The sequence below is a fragment of the Doryrhamphus excisus genome, chromosome 3 (genome assembly GCF_030265055.1).
Source record: "Doryrhamphus excisus isolate RoL2022-K1 chromosome 3, RoL_Dexc_1.0, whole genome shotgun sequence".
Taxonomy (NCBI): domain Eukaryota; kingdom Metazoa; phylum Chordata; class Actinopteri; order Syngnathiformes; family Syngnathidae; genus Doryrhamphus; species Doryrhamphus excisus.
This window is the reverse complement of record NC_080468.1, coordinates 26,348,049-26,365,253: the sequence shown is the minus strand read 5'-3', so window position 1 is coordinate 26,365,253 and position 17,205 is coordinate 26,348,049. Positions and strand designations below refer to the sequence as shown.

The window sequence follows — 17,205 nt, the reverse complement described above, 5'->3', positions numbered from 1 at the left end:
TATCCCGAATGAGGCTACATTTCGAAAGACTATAATAATTATGAAAAATTAATGATTCCAGTAAAAAAAGAGTCACAATCATATGAAGAGAGTGACTGAACAGCTGATGAAAACGGGGAGGGTCACGCAAGGAGGAAAAACAAGCTTCGGAGCAAAGGAGGTGGAGCTGGGCGGTGCTAGAGAACACAACATGTATATTTAGCCCAGTCACACTCACACTGCTCGCACAAAAACATACGGCGGATGTTGATGACGCTGCCTTGAAGCACACTTTCTGCCTGCGAGGATGCTTGGAAGACAATAAGCGCGCAGTGCGTTTTTGGAACAGAGGACTTCAACCACCAGATTATCCGACCGCAGGATTTTGTATATTTTCCCCTCCACCCACTCCAACCAACCTGCATGGGTGTTTTGTTCCGCTTCTTTATGACACAGCGCGTCACAGGTTGCTGACAGCGCAACAATCTCTCCTCGGAGCAGATAAGCGCAGCAGCAACGTGCGCTTTTTTGCGCACAAGGACAAGGAACGCACACAACAGCAAAAGACAACCTTAAGAGAGGACACTAAATAGAAGACAAAAACATGTCAGACGGTCCGAGACAGCGAGGCGCGTCCGCCAAGGATGCCGGTGAGCAGGAGTCTGCAGGAGGAGGAGTTGCACTGAAGAAGGAAATAGGGCTGGTGAGCGCCTGTGGTATCATTGTTGGTAAGTTACTACCAGTCATCTTTACCGGAAATCTTTATTTCATGTCCATCGTCAGATTGGTGACCTTTTATGGCTCAAGATGAATACTTTTGGGTGTATTGTCCCACTGTTGTCATTGCTCAATCAGTTACATTGCTGTGTGTGTGTAAGTGACAGGAAGAAAAGCTCTGACTTGCTTGGAGGAGAAGTCGTTTATATTTAAAAATCAATCAGTATAGATCCCAAATATAAGACAACCCCTCTTTTTGCAGTGCATTTCTGTGTCTTCCCAGGTCACCTGTTGTGTGTGTGAGTGACAGGAAGAAAAGCTCTGACTAGCTCGGAGGAGAAGACGTTTGGGGCAATCTATTGGTTTATATTTAAGAATCAATCGGTATAGATCCCAAATATAAGACGACCCCTCTTTTTGCAGTGCATTTCTGTGTCTTCCCAGGTCACTGGTGTGTAAGTGACAGGAAGAAAAGCTCTGACTAGCTTGGAGGAGAAGTCGTTGGGGGCCATCTGTTGGTTTACATTTAAGAATCAATCGGTATAGACCCCAAATATAAGACGACCTCTCTTTTTGCAGTGCATTTCTGTGTCTTCCCAAGTCACTGGTGTGTGTGAGTGACAGGAAGAAAAGCTCTGACTAGCTTGGAGGAGAAGTCGTTTGGGGCCATTTGTTGGTTTACATTTAAGAATCAGTACACCCCGAATATAAGACAACCCCTCTTTTTGCATTGCATCTCTGTGTCTCCCCAGGTCACTGATACTGTATGTATGTGTGTGTGTGTTTGTGTGGAAGTGACAGGAAGAAAAGCTCTGACTAGCTTGGAGGAGAAGTCGTTTGTGGCCATCTGTTGGTTTACATTTAAGAATCAGTAGACCCCAAATATAAGACGACCCATCTTTTTTGCATTGCATCTCTGTGTCTCCCCAGGTCACTAGTGTGTGTGTGTGTGTGTGTGTGTGTGTGTGTGTGTGTGTGTGTGATTGTAAGTGACAGGAAGAAATGCTCTGACTAGCTTGGAGGAGAAGTCGTTTGGGGCCATCTGTTGGTTTACATTTAAGTACATTTCATTAGACCCCAAATATAACATGACCCCTTTTTTTGGAGTGCATTTCTGTGTATTCCCAGGTCACTTGTGTGTGTGTGTGTGTGTGTGACAGGAAGAAAAGCTCTGACTAGCTTGGGGAAGTCATTTGGCGGCACATGTAAAAATCTCAACTATAAGACAACCCCTCTCAGTCTTGTCTTGTCGACAGCAAAAATCAAAGGATGCAGGTGGCGGCCATATTTGTATATATTTTTGTACAAAAATACAATGTCTGACAAAATACTATCAATGTTAAAAAAAAGGAGGCCCCGTATACTTCCCTGTGGACACCCGTCCACTAACCCTTCTACTCCTGAACTGCTGCACACAAAAGGATGAAAATGTTCCAAAACGTGCACTAACACTCTTATTTTCCACTGTTATTACAGCCTAAAGTGTAATTGACTTAAATACAAATCACCACAATTGATAGAGTACACACCTTTTTGGGTACTGACAAGCAAAAAACTTTGATCAAGACTGTTTGAAAACCAAACAAAAACTGATTGTCTTTCGGTTTAATGATTATAAAACTGTGTTAAATGCATGCTAAAATATTTTGACCACAACCCGGCGGGGACGCCACAAAAGCCATATGTGTGGTCTTCATGTGACCTTGACAGGTGAATATGGGAGTGAAGGAGGCAGAGAGGAAGGAGGGGAGTGGTGACTCATTCATTCATGCGTTTCCACGGAAACCGGAGGAAAGAAGAGTGCACAGGAAGTCCCGAGAGGTTTGCAAAGAGGGGGAAGATGGGGGAGAGGAATAGAGGGGAGATGAAGGACAACCTTTATTGTGATTTTTTTCCAGACGGGAATTCTGGGAAATTCAAAGCATGTTGCCTCGTAAGGGCACTTGGAGGCTTTTATGGCCATCCAGAGTCCACACATCGGCACGGCTTTCACATCACGTGCGACGGCTGTGGGAGATCAGGTGACTTGCCGAGGCCTTGATCCTTGTGCTGTGAAAACGCACTCGTAGACGTCGGAATTGGGATTACAGAAACCCCGCCCTGATCATTCTCTTTTACTAGCCTGGACGGCTAAACTTTATTTAGTGGATTTCATGTGCTTTTGCGCTCACATTGCAAGATGTTTGATTGAGGGAATATGCTACATGGTTAGCGTGCAGCCTCACAGCTAGGAGACCCGAGTTCAATTCCACTCTCCAAATTGTCCATAGGTATGAATGTGAGTGTGAATGGTTGTTTGTCTATAGGTGCCTTGTGATTGGCTGGCGACCAGTCCAGAATGTACCCCGCCTCTCGCCAGAAGACAACTGGGATATGCTCCAGCACCCCCGCGACACTCGTGAGGATAAGCGGTAGAAAATGAATGAATGAATACGCCACTACCTGTTGTGTCACGTCACGGCATATTAAATGCCTGACTGATGATATCAGAGCCGGGGCTGGCTGACGGCCATGCTGCCCTTCAACAAACTAATCTTGCTGTGGCCCAGTTTTGGCTTCAGAATTCACAGAACATGTTACGGTTTTCCTTGGTGCCCGCAGCACTCGTGCAGTCCCAGTTCATGACACTAGCACCACCATGTTTGACTGGAGGCGGGACACAATTATCTTGTTGGCAGCTGATAGTGAATCTCTACTGCTTTACTTTTGCCAGTATTGTCACTTGATACTATATAAAAGGGGTCTCAAACTCAATTTACTTGGGGGCCACTGGAGCTCGGGTCTGGGTGAGACTGGGCCGCATCAGGTTTTCCAAAAAAAACCAAAAAAAAAACAAACGCATTTATTAAAAACAAATTTTTTTTAAAAACTTCACTTTGGTTCCAATTTTCTACAATAAAAGCTCTGATAAAAAATTCCACTGTTCTCAAATATCTTACTTTTTATTTTTCTGCACAAAATAAGATGAAAAATAAATAAACAAATCAAAAATAAAGAAAATCAATCAATCAGTAATAAATAAATAAATATAATAATAATAATAAAACGGCAAATAATAAAAACTTAAGAAACCACATATAGTTGGTGGGTAGACAAATTATTTTTTTCAGATTAAAATTAACAAAGCATTATTAGAGCCCTGTAGACATGACAAAACACGACTATAGTCACATTTATTCTCTTTTTATTTACAACATATTGCGCAACTGCAGGGTCTTGAGAAACATGCTAACTCGCAAACTAGAGAGCTAGCGACCTAAACGGTAGCCTTCAAGTTATTTCCTTTAAACTTAAATAGCCAAAAACTTACCACTTCCACACGGATAGGGAGGATAACTATTAACAGTTATTTAACCTTTAACATGAACATTAATCAAACGTAATAATTTTTTCTGGGTACATGATACCATACAGCATCCATATCAAACTTGGTCGGGCCACACTAACATTAAACTTTCATATCAAGGCGGGGCCTCAAACTTGTGTGGCCCGCGGGCCGCATGTTTGAGACCCCTGCTATATAACAACATTTCTTACTGAAATGTGAGGGCTTGACTCACTTTAGGAAGCTACTGCAGTCATTTCGTGTCATCAACAAACCATATTTGGTCCTAGTCAGGCACTAAAACCGCAGTGATGTCCTTTCTGAAGATTTAGTATTAATTTCACAACACGTGCAGATGACCAGTGAAGACAGAGTATCCTAGAAACAACTTCCTCAGATCGTCCACACTGTCTGAAAAGCCCACAGATGGACTGTGGGAAGACTAAAGTGAAGCTCGGGCTGCCGTCCAAAAAGTGGGACAGGAGGAACAGAAATGTGCTTGTGGAGCACATTTGAGACCAAACGGCTTCCTTTATGAAACAACCGGGCAGCCAAAGAGGAGGTCTATCCTATACAGTACTGATTTGTAAAAAGAGGAAGACACAACCTATAGAGCAAAACCTATAGAGACATTTTTCTATACCAGAGACACACAACGTGCTCTTGGACTATGTTTTTTATAGTAGATTACACAAAATAGGCTGCACAGCGGTTAAGTGGTTAGCACGCAGGCAACACAGCTAGGAGACCCAAGTTCGATTGCACCCTCGGCCATCTCTGTGTGGAGTTTGCATGTTCTCCTCATGCATGCGTGGGTTTTCTCCGGGTACTCCGGTTTCCTCCCACATTCCAAAAACATGCTAGGTTAATTGGCGACTCCAAATTGTCCATAGGTATGAATGTGAGTGTGAATGGTTGTTTGTCTATATGTGCCCTGTGATTGGCTGGCCACCAGTCCAGGGTGTACCCCACCACTCGCCAATGACAGCTGATACCGGTCCATGGGAAACTTTCAGGTGCAATGAGAAAATAAAAAAAATACATTTGTAAATAATAACATTACATTTAATGTAAATAAATATCAACTTTGTAAATATGGACCATTACTTTATTGAAAAAATCATATACAGTAGAAATCCCACGGTTGTTGCATTTTTGTGTTGTGTTTTGGTGAGCTGCGACCCGTCCCACTTTGTTTGATGGCCCTTGAATGCACCACAGTCGTCAACTATCTCCCATGCAGCAGAGATAGTATAGTGTATTTTTCCTGTTTTTCTTTCACCTCCAATTTGATCCCAAGCTTTGATGATATCATTGAGTGCAAATGTGTATATTTCTTCAGTGCACAGTGCTCAACAAACTCATAGTGGTCTGTATTCATTTTGTGTTTTTGTTTGTTGTTTTACACAATATATAATAAATACGTAAGTGGGATGCACGCTGGCCTAGTGGTTAGCATGTTGGCCACACAGTCAGGAAACTTTAATTTGTCTGGGTTCAAATTTTTGTTCGGTTGATTGGAGACAAGGTATGGATGTGAGTGTGAATGGTTGTTTGCCTATATGTGTCCTGTGATTGGCTGGCGACCAGTCCAGGGTGGACCCCACCTCTTGCCCGAAGACAGCTGGGATAGGCTCCAGCATGCTCAGTCTGCAGGTGGTTTATGGGAACACAAGCCGGTCCAAAAAGGTTGGGCACTATTGTAGATCTTTGACTATAGTTTTTACAGAAAACCCCCCAAAACTGCTAAGTACGGCTTTTATGTATAAAAGATCTAGTGCTTATAGAAGATGAGTGCTTTTTCAGTTGTCTCCTAAAAACTACTGTCATAATGCTGTGACAATCATTTGACAATCATTTTTGCAGTAGATTCCCAAAAATAGCAAAGCCCTTCTTTGATCTTTGACTGGCGTTAACATTGTATTTTTTGGCTTCATTTATGACTTTGTTACTTTAATCATGACTAACATTTGGAGATGAATGGAACAATGCTGCAGTCCTGCTCTCCATCTCTTGTTATAAAAGATCATTGATTGTCCAGACACATATCATTGATACCTTTGACTTTTGTACTGTACTGTGCTGCCTATCATGCAGGCAGTAATGATTCAACGCAGCCTTTGACTTTAGCGCCCCTTTTATGGGCCGCCAAGCTCTGGCCTTCACTTTGTTAACCATATTGGATCCAACGAGTCCGATGTCTCATCTGTTGTGCTCATGAATTGTGTCACGTATTTAAATCCCGCCCCCCTCGTCCATCATAATCCACTACATTAGCAGATTATTTCTTACCATTTGGTGGGATGTCTGAGCTGCCTCATCACCATGGCGACAACCACCACCACACGCACACATATGTCACTCACATTTTGTGTACCATTTGTCTCTTTTTCCTGTGCATGTCTGCCCACAAAGACCCTCAGAACGAAAGAGGTGCTTTCCCTGACATATTACAGAAGACAGAAACAACTCAGGCTAGAAAGTAAGACATAGTTCATTACGAGCTATACCACTGACTATACTGTATGTATAACATGTATGTATAACAGTGGTGTGAAAATGTGTTTGCCATTATCCACAAATAGCTAAAACATGGAACAGTGATGAATCTTCCCATTTTTGCCAAGAGTAAAATATGGTGGTGGTAGTGTGATGGTCTGGGGCTGTTTATTATTAAAATTGTATTATTAAAAATGTATTAAATATTGAAGGAGAATGTCCAGCCATCTGTTGGTGACTTCAACTTGGGTTCTGCAGCAGGACAATGATCCAAAACATACCAGCAAGTCCACCTCTGAATGGCTGAAGAAAAACCAAATGAAGACTTTGGAGTGGCCTAGTCAAAGTCCTGACTTGAATCCTATTGAGATGCTGTGGAATTACCTTATAAAGGTGCTTCATGCTGGAATGTGGCTGAATGACAACAATTCTGCAAAGATGAGTGGCCCAAAATTCCCCCACAGTGCTGTAAGAGACTCGTTGTTAGTTATCACAAACTCTTGATTGCAGTTGTTGCTGGGTTTAGGGGGACAAAAGGCTTTGAATGGACTGGCTCCCCAATACATCTCGGACTTCATCCACATTTACACACCAGCACGCTCTTAAGACCTAGGGAGACTGGACTTTTTGTGTAGTCACCCCAAAGCTGTGGAACGGCCCCCACAGTTAAATGCTTTAAGTCTCATTTTAAAACCTACTTTTATTCTCTGGTTTTTAACTTGGCATGTTTTGTGTGGTCTTAGTGTTTTTATGTATTTTATGTTTATTATTTCATTTACTAGTTTTTATTCTATTAATTCATACTTTTATGTGTGCTGTTTAATAAGTTCTAAAATGCAAACATCTTTCTTCGCCTAGGTAATATTATCGGCTCTGGGATTTTTGTCAGTCCTAAGGGAGTGATGGAGAACGCCAGCTCCGTGGGCGTGGCCCTGGTCGTGTGGATCATCACAGGCATCATCACCGCCATTGGTGCACTGTGCTACGCCGAGCTGGGCGTCACCATCCCCAAGTCGGGAGGAGACTACTCCTATGTGAAGGACATCTTTGGAGGCTTGGCTGGGTAAGTTAACACAAGACTATGATTATTCAACTCAATGGTTTCAGAAAACTAATCACAGTGAATACAGTAATTTATATATACGGTATACAAAATGTTTACTTGTCTGATTCTCGAAGAACTGCTAACTTTGTTTGCAAGCAGGCTATGGGATGTCTGAAAGAGAAGGCAGCTACTTTAAGTATAGCAAGCTACCAAGCTAACTAGTTAGCCGCCAATTTATTTTTTCTAAACTTAAGAGAGGATTTGAAACCGCATACGGAAAAACGAAAGGTAAGAAGCCAAAAGCATACCACTTCCACACGGACTGGGAGGAGACCTTTTTGAGACTATGGCATGTCAGAATCTGCATTCATGGCTGCAAGTTAAGGTAAAGTAATGTAAGGCAATATCTCATTAATGGAACATTACTGACTCCTAGTGACCAGAATATTATATATTACTTATTTTTCAACATTTTTATAAATATAGTCCATAGCCTATATTTATTTAAAAAAAACAGTAAAGTTTGAACCATGATGTGATGTGAGACGCCTGTACTGCAAAAAACACCGGTCAAAAGTCCCATATATCAACAGTCCCAGTTTGGAACCATCCACAGACTGGTACTGGATGGTGGACCAGTGGTTGGGGACCTCTTTTCTATATAACAAGCGTGCGCTTTTTTTTTTTTTTTATACTGTTGGGGCCTTTTCATTTTTCTGTAATAAAGCATTGTCAAATCTCCTGACATGGTTATTACTTGAAAAGGGGAGCTTAATCAAGTATACAGTATTAAATTTAATAAGACAAGGATTTCAGGCTGGACATGGATCAGAGATATGGACCCACAGGCTGGTTTACTTCACGCTGGGATTTTTCCACTCATTCATTCAAGGTGATGGTTAACGTTCCGTGCTTGGGAACGGTACAACTTCCCAGAAAACAGTATTGTTAAGTTTCCACACTCTGTCCTGTACTAGCAGACTATAAACATGCTTTGTTTTGTTCTTCCAACAAATATCACAAAGATACCTGCAATCATGGTGTATTCTGGGAGAGGAATTCCAGCAGACAAAGCAAAGATTGTTTATTCTCGTCACTAACCAATATAGATACATGAATGACCTTTTAAAACCAGAAACCGCCCAGCTTGAAGCTTGGGGCTTCCATGTGCCCTCCATCTTGGATAAATACACCATGTTTGTTTGTGTCTAGCCTGCACCTTTTGTCCCGGAGTAACGGGAAAAGGAACAACAAAGGCTATTTGTTATGTCAGACGAATGAGGGGGTGGGCTATTTAATCTATAGTGGCGCACTCTACAAGCCGCTATAGTTGACGTTTGCACGTTGAACTATTTTTTTCACTTCAAACACACATTCCAATGAGATGATCCCTCAGTAAGCCTCAGTTAAACCCTTGCAGGGGTTCTTACAGAATAGCTCATCTTTATCCTAATGTTTTTTAACACCATCCAGGTTCCTACGTCTGTGGATCGCCGTGCTGGTCATCTACCCGACCAACCAGGCTGTAATCGCGCTGACGTTCTCCAACTACGTTCTTCAGCCCCTCTTCCCCACCTGCTTCCCGCCTGAGATTGGCCTGCGCCTGCTGGCTGCCGTCTGCCTCTGTGAGTCACATGCTTCTGACAATTCTTTAGCTCCAAAAAAAAAAAAAAAAGCGCATGAGAACGCCGAAAGACAAAAGCCGGTTCGCTGCTGGAAACCGGTAGTTGTGGGTGGGCGAAAAAAGAATAAGCCAACGTTTTCCTCCTGTAGCCTCAGGACCCCAATTTGTCAGAATGGCCTCAGGTACGCTTTGTGGCATCAGGAAATCATTCATTCATTTTCTACCGCTTTTTCCTCACGAGGGTTGCAGGGGGTACTGGAGCCTATCCCAGCTGTCTTCGGGCGAGAGGCGGGATACACACTTGACTGGTCGCCAGCCAATCACAGATCACACATATAGACAAACAACCATTCACACTCACATTCATAACTATGGACAATTTGGAGTCGCCAATTAACCTCCACACAGAGATGGCCGAGGGTGGAATTGAACCCTAGCCTCCTAGCTGTGAGGTCTGCACGCTAACCACTAGACCACCATGCCGTGCCCCACACAAAGAGATCACATAGTAAAAACATAACAGAACCTAACAAAAAATACAAAAAGGAATGAGAACAGTAGTTCGTAAAGGCTCACTCGTACTTTCCGGTTTTCTAATACTGGACATAACAGCGGATCCAAATTCCTCTGCAAACTTAACACACACCAAACAAATACTGTAAGAGCACATCAGACAGCCCTGGAGACACACGGGGATGAGTGCATGCATTGTCTGACTGTTTGTTCACGCAAACAACTCAAGGTTTGAGTATAGTGTGATGCATGGAAGATGACAGTGTCTAGTGCCACCCTTTAATCGGGACTCACATCACGATGTAAGTGCTAACACACGCACAGACACCCCTTCCTGCAATTTACACAATATATTAATGATTTGGATTGCATGAGAAAGTAGACAGCACATCATAGCTCTCCTCTCTTGTATTGACAAGCACACAGTCATCCCTCATTTATCGCAATTGATTGGTTTCAGACCTGTGAAATTGCACATAAAACATGTCTGCAATCTTCTAAATACATTTTTAACATTATTGGAGCCATCTAGATATGAAATAACTCCATATAGTCACCTTTATATTACCCAGTATAGAAAAATATAATCAGAGAAAATAAGACAGTTGAACCTTCTAGGGGTACAGAATTGATGACGGACAGGAAGTAACATTCAGAGTTGAGTTTCAGCTTGCTGTAGGCTACGGCCGCAACAGTAACCCGTGTTATTATTGTGATTATTACCGTATTTTCCGGACTATAAGTCACAGTTTTTTTCATAGGTTGGCTGTTCCTGCGACTTATACTCCAGAGCGACTCATAAATGAAAAAAATGTTTATGTTACTTAAACACTGGACATCTTTTCTGTTCATGTTTATTTTTTGTGTAGCTGAATAAGCATTGTGTTAGCATATCTTACACCTATTCAGCCTGTTCTCTATTCTTTTATTGTTAGAACTTGCCTTCCAAGTAGTGTCAAGTAGTTTTTCAAATAAATTACCCGCAAAAAATGCGATTTATACTCCAGTACGACTTATGTATGTTTTTTTCTACCTAATTATGCATTTTTGGCCTTGTGTGACTTATACTGACACTTAATGACCAATGTGGAATACTACATTAATAAGTTGGGCTTCATGGCTTATACTGTATTTGTATTTTAGTTCATTTAGCCATTTTTATGTTTGAAAATGCTACAGTTTGCATAATACATGCATATTTTCTGACTAATTGTAGGCTGTAGTCAACCATGAAACACTGATCATTAATTAATTATCACCTCGTACCTCGGTACATGACAAAAAATGTAAAAAAAAATAATTAAAAAAAAATAAAAAAAATTAAAAATATATAAATTATATTAGAAAAGCAGAAAATGAACAAATGTAACAGTTAAAAGTAAAAGTAGAAGTACCAGATGGAGGGGTAGGATTTGGATGACTGGAATATCAGGAGTTGTAAAAGCAGTAAGGAGCAAATTTATCATCTAGCATTAATAGCGCTGATGACACGCACTACACAAAACCACACAAAAACACACATGCAGAGGTAGAAAAAGCTGTTGGATGGAGACACTCCAACCGCCGCCTTGAGCAGATGCATTATTATTATTATTATTATTATTACAGCATGAACAGGACTTAGACATGCACATTCACTGGCTTGTCAAGTGTGTGTGTTGCTGCTGCTCCATAGTCAGCACAGCATGTTCCGCTCCCACAAGCGGAATATTTGATGTTGTTTACTCATCTTCATGACTCCTTGGGGACTATGGCACAACAACACTGCCATTAAGTTTTGGCATTGAAAATAAAGTAAATATGTATTGAACCTTTTTTTCTGTATTCTTATTGACCTGATCATCTTTTTTTTTAAATCTGGAAACAGTGGAAACAAAGTTCAGAGCTCATGAGCAAAGCCAAAGACGCCTCACATGGAGCTAAATGTGCAGCTTTTAATCGCCTTCCACCCTCTGATCTGAGACCATCTGTGATCCCATGACAACATGAACTCTGTCTCCCTTGTGGAGGATCTCATGCTGGGTATGCATTTGGTCTTTCTGTGTCTCCAGTGCTGCTGACATGGGTGAACTGCTCCAGCGTAAGGTGGGCGACGAGGGTGCAGGACATATTCACAGCGGGCAAGCTGCTCGCTCTGGGCCTCATCATCATCATGGGCTTGGTGCAGATCTGCAAGGGTGAGTATGGACATGACATCCTAGGCTTCAGGTCATTGGGGACACAGCCCCACAGGGAGTGCCACGGGGGTCAGTGGGTTTTGCTGAGGCCCCTCCTGTGCTAATATAAGCAGGCTTTAGCAGTCACAACATGGCTGAGGGCCAGTTATTATAGGGGCCCCGTGGCAGGACAAGGCCCCTGAGACAACAAGATGGGAATTTACTTTGGAGTGTTTGAAGGGTTTTGGGTTGACAAATCACAGTGAGCATGAATAGAATAGAATCCTTTCATTGTCACTATACACAATTATGTAAATGTACGTAGAATAAAATAATAAAGGAATAAAGTGATATGCTAAAATCTTGCACCCGCAGGGGACTACTACTGGCTGGAGCCGGCCAATGCTTTCGAGCCCTTCCAGGACTATGATGTGGGATTGATTGCCCTAGCCTTCCTACAAGGCTCCTTTGCCTACGGGGGGTGGAACTTCCTCAACTATGTCACAGAGGAGCTGGTGGACCCCTATGTGTAAGACTTTCCCACAGTCCAGCTTTATTTCCTAATTCCCTCAGCTTTCCACTCTTTAATAACAATACAACCCATCATCCCACCGCCCTAATCCCTCCAGTAACCTCCCCCGCGCCATCTTCATCTCCATCCCGCTTGTGACGTTCGTGTACGTCTTTGCCAACATCGCCTACGTCACGGCCATGAGTCCTCAGGAGCTGCTGGCTTCCAACGCTGTCGCCGTGGTGAGTATACTTTCTGTCGTCCTCTGGTGGCCGCATTTGACAGCATGTCGCTGATTCAAATTCTGTCCCAGACGTTTGGCGAAAAGCTTCTGGGTGTGATGGCGTGGATCATGCCCATCTCCGTCGCTCTGTCCACTTTCGGGGGTGTCAACGGTTCCCTCTTCACGTCGTCACGGTGAGTCTCCAGTCTGACGATCGTGTTCAATTTGACCGCGACATTGTTATAAATGATGTCCCCTCACAGGTTGTTCTTTGCTGGGGCCAGAGAGGGACATCTTCCCAGTCTTCTAGCTATGATCCATGTTAAACGTTGCACTCCCATTCCTGCTTTGCTCTTCACGGTGAGTGTCCCCATGAGCACCAACAACCCGTATTAACTCTGAAATGCATCAAACCTGCCATCTTTTTTGTCTTCCACAGTGCCTGTCCACACTACTAATGCTGTGTACCAGTGACATGTACACGCTCATCAACTATGTAGGCTTCATCAACTACCTCTTCTATGGTGTTACTGTCGCCGGGCAGATTGTCCTGCGAATCAAACAGCCTAACATGCATAGGCCAATCAAGGTGCATATCAAAATGTTATTTTTAGTTTGTTAAATTATGAAGAATCTTGCTCAAATTCTCTTTTTTGTTGCGTTTTCCAGATCAGCCTGATTTGGCCAGTGATTTATCTCCTCTTCTGGGCCTTCTTGCTCATCTTCTCGCTGTACTCCGAGCCTGTGGTGTGTGGTATCGGCCTGGCTATAATGCTCACCGGCGTTCCGGTCTATTTTCTGGGAGTCTACTGGGACAACAAGCCCAAGTGCTTTGATCATTTTGTTGGTAGGTTTATCTTGTCTTTTTTCTTTTTGCTACACTGGTGTATAAGCAGCATGTGTCCATATCACGCACGAGTGCGTGAAAACCAGTCAGAACTCACAATGAGCTTGTCAACCCTTTGGAAATTGGATAGGAATAAGAGGTCATTACTCAGTAAAACAGTCTGACTTATGGTTTTGTCTAACAAAAAAACATTAAACTCATCACACATCAACTAACACTCAAAAGGTATACCTCAAATATGGAGAAAGACGTATCAATTGGAGTTTTGTTTGAAAAAAATGTATTTTAATTGGAGGAAAGCATAGAAAGCATAGAAAATGCTGCTGCAATACTGCTTCTATCAAATAGGAGGAGCCAGAGGACACAGAGCCCAAAGCATAAGGAGGGAAGCTGACATCATTGCAGCACCCTAAAGAATGTGTTGCTCATAGAAAGCTTTAAAATGTTGTGTTCAGTTTTTATTTTAAAGTCATATTGGGAGATGTTTGTATGTTTGTTTGATTTTTTTTACATACAGGCCAAAGGTTTGGACACACCCTCTCATTCAATAGTTTTCTTTATTTTCATGACTACATTGTGATTCTAAAAACTATGAATTGAGTTGTGGACTCCTATAGAGCATCTACACACAATAACCCACAAAGAAAGCTTTCTAGATCTTCCAGAATCTGCACCTATTCCACCTGTATTTGTCTGTTGTAATTTATTCCAAACATATTATTCCGGGCATGGCCACCTCGCTGTGATTGGCCACACTCCATTATAACACGGGGAAATCTTCACAGTGAAGCAGAGTGAGGGAGGGCAGGTCTTTTTAGCTTGTATAGGGAACGCTCATATAAGGACGTCTGTGATGTCACAGGGAGCCATCCCAGACTTCTTTGAGGGCTCGCTTCCAAAACTCATTCTCTGAAACTCTGGCATAGTTTAACACAATAATACAACATTCTAACTACATTTATAGTTCAGAAAAGTGGAAAAAGCATAATAGGTCCCCTTTAACAAAAAGGTGTGAAAATATGTCTTATATTTAAACATTTGATAGTCACCTAAAATGGCCTTCACTTTCCCTGTGTGCAATTGAGTGGTGTGCTACTTAGTGGAATTTCTTGCCTTATTAATGGTTGGAACAATGGGGTTGTATTTTAAACTCTTGGCATGTACTGTATATATTAAGCTGATGAGCATTAAGTTGATGTGTGATGAATTTAGTGCTGTTAGTAAAGTGTTCTTCGAAAGATGACACCGCGAGTCAGACTGTTTTCAGTTGTTATACTGGATATACTGACCCCTACTGACTTCCAAGGGGTTGACAGGCTTGCAAGCAAGCCGTACAGTATTTAAACAATTTGTAGTTGTTTTGAAGTTAAGGTTAGAATTTAGCCATAAATTAGTCACATCGCTGAATAAGCTGCTGGGTTCAAAGTTGAAGACAAAAGTAGCAGCTTTTACACCGGAATTTAGGGTACATGCTGATGATGAACAGAAATAAAATAAAATATAATAAAATGTTAAAATTCTCCTTCTCCAGACAAACTGACATACTTAGGACAGAAGTTCTGCGTGGTGGTCTATCCAGCTAATGATAGCAGCAGCGTCGGCGGAGACGAGGGAGAGGAAATGAAGGAGGCCAGGTCTCCTCTCTCCAAAGGGGACGAAGATAACCACAAGTCAGCAGACTGTTGAAGGACACATCTTTAAGCTCCACCCGCCCCGGGCTCACATTCAAAAGTGCATCATGTGCTACAGTTGGATGTGGTTTTACTGATCAACAACATCAGTGCCCCCCCCCCTTTCCCTTACTGTATCTTAATATCTCTGTGCCAAATATGCTGTGACATCTCGACGAGCAATATCTCCCCTCACACTTTCATCTGGGGTGTTTTAAGTGTGCAATAAAGACAGGTTAGCACATCATCATCAACATCTTCCTCCATCCACACACTCCCTTACACACTCCCCAAAGATTATCATCCTTTTTTATTATTATATTGCTGTGAGGATGTCTTATTTTTCTACTTCATTTTTTTTAATCGTGTAAATGTTGCTTTTTTCAGACATTCAGAGCACCAACGTTGTGTTAGATCATCCAAAACAAACAATGTTGTGAAGTACATGAATTGCAGCAGAGTTTGATTCCAAAATGCATTTTGTAATTATGGTAATTGTTTGTAGATTTTGTGTGCGTGTGTGATATTTTATCATATTCATCTGCCTTTTTGTCACTCACAGCCGATGTCTGATCTATAGTACGTCTTCTTAAAGGTGCACAGTTCTTGTAATTTGCCTTAAATTAGAGTATATGTTGTAGCGTTTTTAGCCATGCTATGATTGATGTGAAGAGATGTTTGTCATTCTTTACAGGCAGGTTTTTATGAAAACAGTTTTTAAAAAAAGTGTCATTTTTTGCATATTTTTCTAGATTTTTTTCCCTGCAAACCGCACAGATGACACATAGTCTTAACCAGGGGTCTCCAGAGGCTGCAGCACATAAAAAATACAATTAAACACTTAAACCAACAAAAGAAATTTAAAAGATGAAACTTTAATACGAATAATAATGATAAACAGGATTTATTTTTCTTCTGTATGTGGCCGTCATTGGAAACCCCTGGTGACACCACTTTGTTGCCACTTCATTTGTTTATACAAGAATCCCACAAAACCGACACATGAATGGCAAAACACAAATTTTCATTGCTAACCATGTTTTATTTCAGCCTGTAAGATATGAGATAAATGATATATGTTGTCTTCATCCATGCTATTCACTACAAGTTAGTTTACAATTAGTACACGCACAAGTATACAGTGAATGAAACCATTTGTGTGCTACTTGTGGTATACCAACAAATAGTAATACTGCTGTGTTTCTTAACCTGCAATAATCCTCCGGTTTCTCAGGACAAAGTGTCTTAAATACGCTGCCTAAGACATTCAAGACAAACGCTAAACATCTTTACGGGTGCTATTAAGATATTTATTCCTCTCAGGATTGTTTTCACTGCCCCACATTGTGCCCCCCCCACCGGGCAGCTGCTGTCACCACATCTCTATCCCTGTCAGTCAAGGGCCCTATGAATTGTCATAACTCCCCCCCATACAACGCCCCTGGTTACAATGCTGTGATATGTGCCTGTTGTATTGTGTACACAGTTTATTGTCTCTTTGCAAATAAAAACACTGACAGATGGAGTGTGAATTTGTCATTTGTGGATCAGCATTAAATGAATGAATATACTGTTACCCTCATACACTATAATCTATAAGCTGTGGCTTTCAACAGACCAAAATAAGTCCAAACATGCGTTTTAATGTTTACATGGTCACACACCAGAATGTCATTTTGTACGCACTTGTTCATTATCAGCTTCTTTTTTCATTGCTTTCTAGTGTTAGCAGGTGCGTGCGCAATTAATTACGCCTTCAGCTATAATGATTTTAACTAAACGATGCAAAATAGTCATATAAGTGCTCATTAGTGCGAAAACGAAGAACGGTGCATGTCTATGCTAACTGTATTTTGAACATTGGCATGGACGTATTTTGAATTCTTAAGTATTTTTAGCAAAACTCCGATACCAAATACTCTACCGGCTGTTCCCACAACTTCCGGCTAGAATGTCGATGGTTCCGTATCTCACCTAAGTAAATTTATACGATTCATCGACCATCCGCATTCTTAAAATAACATAATGAACGATGTCTTTAAATGTGATGAGTATTGTTTCCCGAGTGCAAAGCAAACAAGCAAAGTATTCTGCTT

General features: G+C 41.7%; 1 protein-coding gene across 1 annotated transcript; it reads left to right on the top strand.

Moving 5' to 3' along the window:
- The first annotated feature begins 215 nt into the window (after positions 1–215).
- slc7a8a (solute carrier family 7 member 8a) lies at positions 216–16,634 on the top strand. Its single transcript, XM_058066751.1, has 11 exons — positions 216–707; positions 7,379–7,583; positions 9,039–9,190; positions 11,754–11,879; positions 12,234–12,387; positions 12,488–12,611; positions 12,683–12,786; positions 12,856–12,952; positions 13,032–13,181; positions 13,262–13,439; positions 14,971–16,634. The coding sequence occupies exons 1-11, from the start codon at positions 584–586 to the stop codon at positions 15,123–15,125; spliced, it is 1,569 nt and encodes a 522-aa protein (XP_057922734.1). The 5' UTR covers positions 216–583; the 3' UTR covers positions 15,126–16,634.
- The last annotated feature ends 571 nt before the right edge of the window (positions 16,635–17,205 follow it).